Genomic DNA, 12,124 nt, shown 5'->3' with positions numbered 1-12,124 from the left:
AGTTTGATGCCCACAGAAAAGCGTTCCCTCTACTATTGTCAACAACTGCCAGAGACCACAAGGCTATGTGTACTAGGAAGTCCTAGGTTGCGACAGTGCACCATCTCTCAAAACCAAGCTGCTGAGGGAAGGATGGCGGTAGATGAGGTTATAGCAGGCTAAAACTAGAAGTTTTAAATGCCAAGTTAAGAAGTTCAAGCAATAGGAGGAAGCTACGTGACACGTATTAACAAGAAATGGGTAAAATCAGATTAGACTTTGCAACCGTCTAGGAGTTGATGGAGGACTAAGGTGGGTCAGCACTGGTAGCAGGCATTTAGACTCCTGGTGCCTGCAATACTCCAGAAGAAGAGAGGTGGGACATGACTGAGATTGTCAGTAAGGCTGGTCAGGAGGGGAAATATGTGAGCTATATTTAGAGTTAGGACATGGGTGTGGGGGTTAAGAAATAGGCATTGAGAAATTTGAATAATGTTACATGTTTCAGCTTACTCAGCTGAGTGGTCATATTCACTAACAAGTGCACAGAGTGAAGAAGGATCAGGTGCAGACAGAAAAAGCCCAAAGCTGATTGTGACTTTAGAAATACGGAGCTCGGGTTGGCTGTGATATATACTGGTAAAGATAATTAGGAGATGAATTGTCCCAGGGTTTAGGGAAACAAAGCCAAGGATGAAGATATACCAGGGCTGGTATATTTCACATTAGAGGAAATGGTTATGAAAGTGAATGTTGATGAATTCATTCAGGGGAGAGGACAGAAAAAGAAAAGGCCAGATAGAGGAAGTAGTAATTCAGCAGAATCAGGAGGAAGAGAGTCAACGAAAGGGAAAGAGAGGTGCGGAGAATGAGGGCAGGCCACGGAACCTGGGGGAGGGAGTGAAATGCTTTCTGGAAATCAGAGAAGGTGCAGACTGAGAATCGTTTGCTGTGAGATGTAATTAGGAGAGCACTAGGAAGACCAGAAAGAAAGGATTCCGCAGAGTTTTAACAGACGGGGAGAGGAAGGCCTACCCATGTAGCCTGAGTATATTGCATGAGGGAAGCAGAATGTTGGTTCGAAAGTGACAATGGAGAGCGAGGATGCGTTGGCTCTGTTTCCTGAGTAGTTTTCACACCAAAGTGGCATGATTCATAGTGTGTTAAGTGCAGTGTATGTGAGTAGGTATCTACTCACAAAGGAATCATTGAGTGAAAGGTACACATGCAGAATGCTTACTGACATCAGACAAGAGTTGGGATAGTGGTACGGGCTTGGGCTGGGGCACAGAGGCAGGAGGATAGGAGGACTTAGGGGTTTCACTGGGAGTGATAACTGGGAGTAACACAATGGAAAAAAAAAGATAACAACCAAACAATAGAAAAATGGAATCATGAGTTTAGGTGGTAGACCTAACCATCTTCCAGGATGTATTCAGAGGAGATGTTTGTGGTTCCAAATAGTTCAAAGGTCAGGGGAAATGTTGGCATAAAGGACCTTCCACAGAACTGCTTTTGGGGTTGAATCTTGGGGAGTTTGTGTGTGTGTATAGTTGGGTGGTGATGAGAGGACTGTGTAGTGGGTATAATTTTTTTTTAACTTTGTTTGCTTATTTATTTAGAGTGTGAGTAGAAGAGGGGCAGAGAAAGAGATGGGGAGAGAGAATCCCAAGCAGGCTTTGTCAGAGCAGAGCCCAATACCGGGCTCGATCTCCCAAACTGTGAGATCATGACTTGAGCCCAAATCAAGAGTCAGACACTTAACTGTCTGAACCTCCCAAGCGACCCTCTGCTGGTATAAGTTATGTATCAGATCGGTACTAATTAAGAAAAATAGTTTTGAACCTAGAAGTATCCTTTAACATGGTGCTACTTACTCAAAGTATGGTTGGGGACCCCAGTGCCAGCATCACCTGGGAACTTGTTAAAAATGCCAAATTTTACCCCTACCCTAGTTTTACTTCATAAGAGTCTCTGGGGCAGTGCCTAAAATCCATCTCAACAAGCCCTCCTGGATCTCAGGGGAGTTAAAACCTGAGGAGCATTTCTAGTCCTCCTGCAATAGGTGATTCCCTCGGGGAGAAGACCCCTGAAATGGCAGGGATCCAAAGGCTTTCAACAGTGGGCCGGAGAGTTTCCAAATCTTTCCACTGTTCAGAGGCCAAAGCAGAGAGCCCTTAGACTTCCCACGCACAGGTGTGGATGGTTAGATAAACACATGGCCCGAGAAAGTGTCCTAACCCTGTGTGTCCCTGTGTGCCTGACAGAAGCCCTATGGGATAACTTGCTGTACTGGCTGGCAGAGGAACTCTCCGAAGAAAATGCCACCCGCCTCTCCTCCTCCCTCCCTCTTCGCCACAGCACCGTCCAGCTCATCAAACTGAAGACCCCTGGTGACCTCACAGAACAGATCCATGAACTTCTTTGCTTCTGGAAAAAATCACTCCCAAATTCCACCGATAAACTTCGCCTGCTGGCTCGTCATCTCCGCAAGATCGGCAGGAATGATCTTTCCGAAGAGCTCAGATTCAAGTGGGATAATAGGTGTTCCCTGAGCCACAGCACTGGTTTGATACAACCTAGTAAAGCCGGGTCACTCTTTCTTTTGCCATAGAGAGGGGTCATGGTAGGTTTTAAGGCTTTTCCTGCCAACATTTTACTGGCGGTTTCCAAGTAAAGTTGTTTGAAGGCCGTCTTTTTGATAGATGTGCTACTTGAGACAGGTGGAAAAGCACGAAGCAGATCATAAAAGGCGTTCTTGGGTTTGAGGGCTCCTCTGTGGTTCAGAGATATACATTCTGCAAGAATTATTGTCTTGAGTTCAGCCAAATTTAATAGCATTTGTGATAGAGTTTGCTCTGTTTACATGTTAACAGTTGAGGTCGTTTTCTAAGTGGAAAGGAAAGATAGGCTATACAGAACCCCCCTTTTTATCGTTATCTACATAAAAGTAAACTAGTTGTGCCAGACTCCAAGCAACAAATTCACATTATGCACATGCTGTAGAGCCTGCAGCTAACAACACAAAATAAACTGGGTTGCAGTGACCTGATGCTGATGATAGCAAATCAGTAAGAAAACAGAGAAGCTTGGAATAAATTAAAAATAGAATAACATCCACCATCCGCTGCCACCAACTTTTCTTTTCTTAAAAAGGTATCTTGAAATAGGGAAAATCTCGTGTTTTATTAGTAGTGAAATGAGGCAGTGCAGAGAACATGAAGTACCATTGGAAGAATTCAGGGCCTTTTTACCTTTGGAAAACAACCTACTCTTAAATCAGTTTTCACGGAAATCTGTTTTTTTTCATTTTTTTTAATGTTTATTTATTTTTGTGAGAGAGAGACAGAGAGAGCACGAGCGGGGGAAGGAGCAGAGAGAGAGGGAGACACAGAATCCGAAACAAGCTCCAGGTTCTGAACTGTCAGCACAGAGCCCGTCGCAGGGCTCGAACTCACAAACTGTGAGATCATGACCTGAGCTGAAGCTGGACGCTCAACTGACTAAGCCACCACCCAGGCGCCCCAGTTTTCACGGAAATCTTATTAAGTAAGCCCTTAAGTAAGACTCATCGTCAAAAAAAAAGCTGTAAAAAGCCACAAAACTAAAAGAAAAAAAAATAACAATTACCAAAGCCCCTCCATCACTGATGAACCCTGTTGATGTCTAGTGCATAAGCTTTGAGACTTTGGGAAACCTGAGGCTTTAGCTTTAGCTAAAACAACGTGATATGAATGGGGTATGACATGAGTATTACCATTTCATTCATACAAAAGCATCACGGCCTGGGCTTGTCAGCATCAGTAGTGATTAGCTTTGATTATTAAATACGAGAAGAATTAATGAAATCACATGAAAAGTTAAACACTTATAGGGCTCTGAATTTCAAACACCAGATTTCCTTCTACAAATTAACCAAGGAGTTAGATTCCCATTTGGTTACACATTGAAAAAGAGGATTCCAATTTTCAAATACATTCCTGTTAAGAAACACTTAGTCAATGTTGTACTATTTTTACATGTTTCCAGAAAGGTACAATATTTTCCAGGTGTCCTTGGAATGAAGAAAACAGATTGGAATATCCAGTTTTTCGAACTACAAAGTAACAGAAAAGTGAAGTTTATTCACCTGTAATGCTTTATGCTTAGTCCTTTACAAGCACTGACTTGTTTCATCCTCCCAACTGCTCTGTGAGGTAGGTAGCTCCCCGCAATTTACAAGAAAGGAAAGGAGATTCAGAAGATTGAGTTCCTTGCCTCACATCCTAAGTGAGTGACACAGCCAGGATTCTTGTTCCAACACTAGAGAATACTATTCTGAACATTTTGGAGTATTTTCTCCCAGTTTTTCTTTTGCTTCTGGAAGGAAATATTTCTATTTCTCTGTGTAGAGATATCTATAAACACACTCACCTATGTGCTCACAGGCACCCACACACTATCTATAAATCCCCACACATGCTGCACACTCACCCATCTCCTTACTTACACACGTCTTCTCACCCCACCATGTCCTCGTACCCTGCCCCCCAGGCACCCCCACGCATACGCACACCCTCCCACGCACATCTCGCAAATCCCCACACAGTCTTACCTCCGCGTGTACATCCTCACATGCATGCATACACTATCACGCACACACTTGCTTCTCACGCATGAATTCATTCACATGCTTCATGTACCTACCCTCACAGGCACCCATCCCTTCACCCCCACACACTCTCTGACCTTTCCAGAATTAAAAAAAAAAAAAAATAGCATACATTATTGCAATAGTCAAACAATATAAAAGTATATATAGAAAAAATGGGTCATGTCTTGGGTATGGCCTCTCACCTAGGTTATCAAAGGAATCAGTCTGGGTGTAGCACGTGCCTCATGTGCTCTCTCTCTCTCTCTCTCTCGCAAAATAAACACACAAACTTTAAAAATTTAAATAAAAAAAGAGATTACTTACTGAAAGCATTTTTAAGGCTCTTGATACACATTGCCAAATTGCCATCTTATATTATAATCACTAGGTCATGAAGATTCTTAGGAAAATGGTACTTTTAAGAATACATAAAAATGAATTAACTTGAGGCACATAACATGAAACTCTACATCCTGGGTAAGCCTGGACTGTCTTCAATTGCTCTATTGAAAAAAAAAAAAAAAAAAAAAGACATTGGCTTAAATCTTTACAGTAATTCCTTTACTAATTAAGAGAGTATATTCCATTGACATTGCTCTTTTAAAAAGCATCAGAAAGAGAAATAATACAGCAGACATATGGACAGATTCCAAAATGTCAGTTTCTAGTGTCAAACTATAGCCAAATTCCAATGAAAATAATGTTAAATTCAATAGGTATACATTGAACACGAACTCTGGGTCTAGCAGTCTGTTAAATGGTACAAGTACAAAAGAGAGTAGGAGCCATTTCTCTAGGGTTATGTTTTCTGCACACAAAAAGAGTAAATGAATGAGATAAACATCTAGTTTATCGCCTAGAATGAACCAGGCTTTTTATGCTTAGCCCTTTATAAGCACTGAATTATTGAATCCTCTCACTGCTCTGTGGGGTAGGCACATTGCCCCCAATTTATGAGAGGAAACTGGAGTTTTGAAAGAGTGAGTACCTTGCTTAAATGTCACAAGTGAGTGACATAGCCAGGATTCAAATGTAGAATGTTGGCTTGGCTCCCACCATACCATGTTGCTACCAACCTACGGAGAAGAAAGGAAGGGAATGGACGTATCTATTTCTCCATTATCTTATTTATTATTTTGCGAAACAAAATTTCTAATTCATATCTAATACAAATAGACATGAGTTTTAAGAACAGGGATGGGGAAAAGAGCAGGAGGTGGGAGGGAAGTGTGATGTTGACTTCATTGATATTTGTCCCAGCTCAATTAGTTAAATGTTCTCTTATTCTTGTTTAAGAGACTGACAGTTTAGGATAATACTGCAAATTGATCAAACACAAATTGGTGATGCATAAATATTGAGTTATAATTAGAGCTACTGTGCCACAATTTAGCTACCCAGGAATATCAAGAACCCTTCAGAGTAGTGGCTGCAAAACAGGACCATTTACTTAGCAATTAATAATAAATAATTATTAATGTTAATAATAATTATTAATTATTGTTAACATTCTTACCCCTCTGTGGTATAAAATTATTTTCATAATTTTATAAAATTATAAAATTTTATAATTCAGACCAATCTTACCTTATCTTGAATAACATCAATTTCATTAAGGAAAGCCCATTATATCCATCAATTTGCTAACTATTAAGCACTAAATATTTCAAATAAAAAATTCTAACATTTATTATTCTATTTAACAAAACGTACAATGTTAACCATAGTTATCTTAATCAAATTCTTATTCATTCATGATTATAGCAATTGATTATTTCTAAAAAAAATGTAGCTTAAATGAACACATAGGCAATATCACATTGTATATTCTATTTTATTTAAATTTATTTATTTTTATTTTTATTTTTTAGAGAGAGGGAGAGTGAGAATGGTGTAGAGGGGCAGAGGGAGAGAAAGAGAGAATCCTAAGAAGGTCCCATGCTCAGTGCAGAGCCTGTCACAGGGCTCAATCCCATGACCCTGGCATCACGACCCGAACTGAAATCAAGAGTTGGATGCTCAACCAACTCAGCCACCCAGGTGCCCCTATTTTGAAGGTAAAATAGAAACATCATAACAACTAAGTTAAGTAGACTTTGAGGGTATCATAATCCAATTTTCAAAATATCTAAATTTTGTGGAGAAAGTTCTATTTTCCTAACCCAGTGTTTGTTAAGGAGGTGTTATTGACATTTTGAATGGAATATATATTTTTTTAAGTGACTTGAACTGGCTCATGTCCATTTGGCATCCCTGACCTCTGTCCACCAAATGCACAGAGCACTCCCTCACCTTAGTAAATGTGAGAAGTAAAATTCCTTCTGCACAGTTTGAGTCATGGGGCGGGTATTGGGAGGGTACAGAAGTGCCATAACTGAACTCAAGAATAGAGTGCTATAGACCTTAAGGGAGCATGTTGAGAACCACTGTTTCAGTCAAATTTTGGCTTGAAGCAGAGAATCAAAGAAAGGGGGCAGAATAAGCCAAGGGCAATTTAGAGCATTATAAGCAAAAAAAAAAAAAAAAAAAAAAAAAAAAAGGCCCAACTTGAAATTCTCCAACTGGTACCAGTGTTTACAAGAATTGTCAACTGTTGTCTGGTAGCTTGCCCAGAAATATTCTCAGAGAGGAATCTCCTCTGAGTTGTACCCCAGGGTTATGCTATAAAATGAGAGTTTTGCTAAGGTACAAATTCAGGCTCACTAAAGTTAGAATAGTGGTAGTTCACAAGACAAGGGAAATACTGGGGTGAGGTCAAAGTCGTGGCTAAGTGATGTGCAGGTGTAGGGTTTCCCCTTTCTCTGAGGCAAACATAACTTGTGTGATTTAATGTCATGAGAATGTCCCTGTGTAATGTCTAGGCATTTGGACGGACGTCATATCATTGAATCCTCAACCTGCCTCTTCTCCTAGGTTTTCTCTACTGGTATGTCCAACTTCCTTCACTCTGCATTTATGACCTAACATACCAAATAATTTACATTTCAATGATGGTTATTATTTATTTTTGGCAACCCTGCACCTTAGTGCATGCTCTGTAAGGGGCAGAGAGCTTGTCTCTTGTTCGCTGATGGAATTCTATTACTTAGAACTCTGTCTGGCACTCAGTGAACGTTCCTCTGTTTTGTTACCCTTACTTCCCAGATGAGAAGCTGCAATTCAGAGCTAGAGTGATACCCAGTCAGTGGGTTAGAGGCCAGATAATTCTGTTTTCAAAGTCTTGTTCCATCTGCTACCACTTTCTGGTCCTGGTTCCACCCCCCAGCCCCACCCCCATAATCATCCATCTTCTATAATCTCAGGTAACATTTTTTTTCCAGTTCCCTAAATACCCAAGACTGGGTTAATTGTTCATGGATATTCTAAAGTCTAGTTACAGCTCTTCCATACTCTGTTGCAATTGCTTATATGTGTTTTTCTCCAACCAGCATGTAAGTATCTCAAGGGCAAGTACTGAGTATTGTTCATTGTTAAATTTGCAGGATGCTGCCAAGGTCCCAACACAAAGTAGGCACTCAATAAGTCTTGCTGAATTAATGCATGGGTGACATCTACATGCTGACATGCTATGACCCTCTTTTCCTGTTCCATTTTCCTTCTGGAAGCAACCCCGTGGGCAGATGCCATTTCTAAAAAACTAAAAATTAGTTTGGAACGTAAACACTGCCCTGCCATTTATGAGGCTAGAATAATAGAGAGGAAGCCAGCTACAAAATTAACAGGATTCAATATTTCTCCCAAGGACATACTGCATCTGTAAAGTGTCTCTTCCCTCTCTTTGAGTGACAGCTGCTTTTGTACACACTGAAAAAACTTTGTTCTTCAAAATCACGGTCTGTCACAAACTTTGCCGTTTGGAATCCTATCGGTGAGAAAGAGATATTCCTCTCTTGCCTGGAGGATCTAACACACTTTGACACAGAAAAGCAGTCCTCACTGACAATCAGGGTGCAGAGCTTCAGAGGAAGGGTGTCTGGAGACAGCACTGCACATCTATCTTGACATTATTGTCTTCAAGGGAGCAGGACTTGGGGTCCACTTTGCAGTGCAGGCCCATGTTGGTTCCTTTACACACGCTCTGCTTTGCTTCGAGCCCATTCAGACACTCAACCCGGCCCTACTTCTGTGTCTTAAAATAACTCAATTTGCGTTTGTTCTGTGGGACACCACTGTTCCTTTGGCACGCCATCCCCCTCACTGCAATGAGTCCGTAAACCTGACTGTGTGGAACTTCAGGTGCGTCTCTGGTAGTTTGAGGCAGATTGAAGTCTGACATCCATCCTTCTGTGCTGTGGCCCAGTAGTTCTCAAATTGGCTGCACATTAGAGTCAGTAGGGGGGGTGCCTGGACCCATCCTGAGAAATTCTGATTGAAGTAGTCTGGGGTGGGTCCTGGGAATGAGAATTTCAAAGCTCTCCAGTGGATTCTGCAGCCGGGGCAAAGAATCATTTTCTCTAGCTAACTGGCCCCAGAAAAACTTGGAAGGGATGTTAAAATCCAGTTTCACAGAACCACAAGTCAGCCCCGTAAATCAGTGTCTTTGGCTGCAGAACGGAGGAATCTGTATTCTTAGTGGACATGGAAGTTTAAGGACAACGCCTACTATTTATTTCCTGTCCAAAGCACTACCCATTTCTATTTTTATTTTTCAGGATTAGCACAGAATCAAGAGTAACATAGGAGGGAGAGGGAAAGGGAAAGGAACAGAGAAGGCTCTGTTCTGTGTTGAATATACAAGACTTTTTCTCTCCGTTTATGGTTGCATTTTGAGACAATTTATCTGTTCACAAGACTAAGCAGGGTGGGGTTGGGAGCTGAGGCAAGGAATTGGAATTGGGATAGTTAGGAGGGAGGAGCACTTGACCCAGGCTTCATAAGAACAGAGGAACTTAAATATGGGAGCTTTATTTATTTTAAGTTTATTTATTTATTTTAACAGTGAGAGAAAGAAAAGGAGAGAGAGAGAGAGAGAGGCAAAGAGAGAGGGAGGGAGAGAAACCCAAGCAGGCTCTGCAGTATGGAATCTGACACAGGGTTCAAACCGGGCTCAAACCCACTAACCACGAGACCATGACATGAGCTAAAACCACAAGTTGGACGCTTAACCAACTGAGCCACCCAGACGCCCCCAAATATAGAAGTTTTAAAAGTTTCAATGAAAAGAGCTGTGCCGCAATCACAAAGATGGACTGACTTCTCTGGAAGCTGATTCTCATACACCTTTAAATTTGATCCTATTAACAGACTGCACACCAATCATACACTGTGAATTAATAGTTCTTTTTAATCTCTTCTCTCATTTTAAAGAGTGAAACTATATTCCATTGTATTTTTGTTTGTGTGTGCTAAAGAATTTAAAATGCACTGTATTATATTATATCATATTATATATTATATATTTTTAGATTTCTTTTTTGGTAATTTTTTACAGACACTGAGGACCTCAGAAATTCAACGTGCCCCAGGCTATGCTCCACCTGAATGGCCCTGTGCTTCCTGCAAAGTCAAACTGTTCTTTAGAAATTGTTAGTGCAAATGCCTAGAGATGGCCACAAGAGGGCCTCTGTGTTTCAGATAAAATTAAGGAATCATTTAAAACTTTATGGAGAAAAATCCTTTATGTTGCCAAACAAGTGTTTTGCATGATTTAAAAAACTAAAGTTATTTTAGGGTAGAGGGTGTAATTTGATCTATGGTCAATATATTGTTAACGTAATAATACATCATTTTGTGGCTAACTTCTCTAATATTCAGAAACATCTGATTCTTTTTTTTTTTTTAAGTTTATTTTGAGAGAGAGAGAGAAAGAGAGAGAGAGAGAGAGAAAGTAGGGGAGGGGCAGAGAGAGAGGGAGAGGAAGAATCCCAAGCAGGCTCCGCATCATCAGATAGAGACCTACGTGTGGCTCAAACTCACTGACCATGAGATCAAGACCTGAGCTGAAATCTGACGCTTAACTGACTGAGCCACCCAGGCACCCCCATCTGATTCCCTTTCGATATGAAGAAAGGAAGTATATAGAAATTTCTGCATTTATCCAGGTCTCTATGTTATATCATACCTTCTGTTTCTTCAATCAATGCAATAGAAATAACAATGCAATCTATCATTGATCATTGGAACTGATGTGTATAATTTTGTTGAAATTATCAGGAAATAGAAATTGAGAGTATAAACTATTGATAGTACCGTGGAACAAATGTACTTTTGACTCACTTTACTTTCCAATATATGTTATTGATGAATGTGATTTCTGAAGAATTGTCTTCTCATTTTTGAAAGGTTTTGAATGGAGTGTTGCTTTGGTTTGTCAGTAAACAAAAGTGGCTAGCATGCTTTAAAAATAAATCTCTAAATTGATTATTATTTAAAAATAATCAAGTGATGTTTTTCAGAATATTTGTGTTAGCTGTGATTTTATTAAAAATATATATTTCCTGAGATAAATTCTAAAATAAGCACAATATTACTACTTCCACAAAACATCACAAACACACATGCACCAATGATATTGTGATGGCAACAGAACCGCCCCTGATATAGCAAAAATGAACAGCACAACTGAAAATAGTCAAATACACAAAAATGACACTGAAATGTGATGAGTATATTAAACGTTTGCTTCTCCTCGTTGTGGAAGGACTACATATTCCTATCCCATTGATGTTCCCCTTGATGGTGTGATTTAGAGTCCCCAAGGAAATCTGAGTGCCATGTTTGAGCAGAAGCTTAAGAGCCATTGAGTTGTTGTACCATGTTTCTCCTTTCTCTACCTTGAGATCAGCATTGTCCCAGTGAAATCTCTTCCATCAGCCTGGATCCTGATACATGGATGAGACCCACAGCCTACTTGCAACACATTGCATGAAAACTAGATATGAAAAATATATATTTTTGCTGTAACTTCCCATCATCTGATTGATATAATTAATTTCCCAAGCATAAAAAAGAAAACAATATGATTGGCTGTTAATGCTATGAGACTTTAATAAAAGTCGTTGAACCATAGAGTCTATAAACAAAGCAAAAGAAGAAAAAGTGATTAGAAGGTCAGCAAAAATTCAAAACTTGGCATCCCTATTGATCTTAACAGCAGGCTGCCACAGCAAATGGGGGAAATTAGAAGTCATTAAAGACATGGTAAGCCCAGATATTATGCCACTATAGAAAGATTAAGAATAGATACTGATTTATTGAGTGCCAACTATGTACCAAAAGCTTTTTATGTATAATTTCATTTCATTTTTGTAAGTTTTCTTCAATTAGATGCCATTATTTTCCTTTCCTAGAGGGCGAAACAGGTTTTGAAAAGTTCACTTATTTGCACATTTCCTTGTTTATTTGTGCATTTATTCACATAGTCATAATTCAATCAACAAGCATTTATTAAACACCTATTACGTACCAGATCATGAAGTTAGGTTTTTCAAACCCTTTCCTATCTGACTTCAAAGTCTATGTTCTTACTGTTCCTTATAACTCTGTGGTAGGCAGAATTCTAAGATGACCCTC

The 12,124-nt window shown here is 39.9% G+C and overlaps 1 protein-coding gene across 2 annotated transcripts in view; it reads left to right on the top strand.

Moving 5' to 3' along the window:
- Positions 1 to 11,009, top strand: part of DTHD1 (death domain containing 1) — a 72,370-nt gene extending 61,361 nt beyond the window's left edge. The window contains exons 10-11 of one of the 2 annotated variants that reach the window (XM_019414505.2): positions 2,247 to 2,605; positions 10,044 to 11,009. In XM_019414505.2, coding sequence (XP_019270050.2) covers positions 2,247 to 2,593 — 347 coding nt within the window. In that variant the 3' untranslated portion in view covers positions 2,594 to 2,605; positions 10,044 to 11,009. Of the gene's footprint in view, positions 1 to 2,246 lie in introns of both variants that reach the window. The other variant, XM_019414513.2, reaches the window with a different exon arrangement.
- The last annotated feature ends 1,115 nt before the right edge of the window (positions 11,010 to 12,124 follow it).

Source organism: Panthera pardus, unplaced genomic scaffold (genome assembly GCF_024362965.1).
Source record: "Panthera pardus isolate Hobbes unplaced genomic scaffold, ASM2436296v1 HiC_scaffold_13, whole genome shotgun sequence".
Taxonomy (NCBI): Eukaryota; Metazoa; Chordata; class Mammalia; order Carnivora; family Felidae; genus Panthera; species Panthera pardus.
This window is presented reverse-complemented; position numbering and strand designations above follow the sequence as displayed.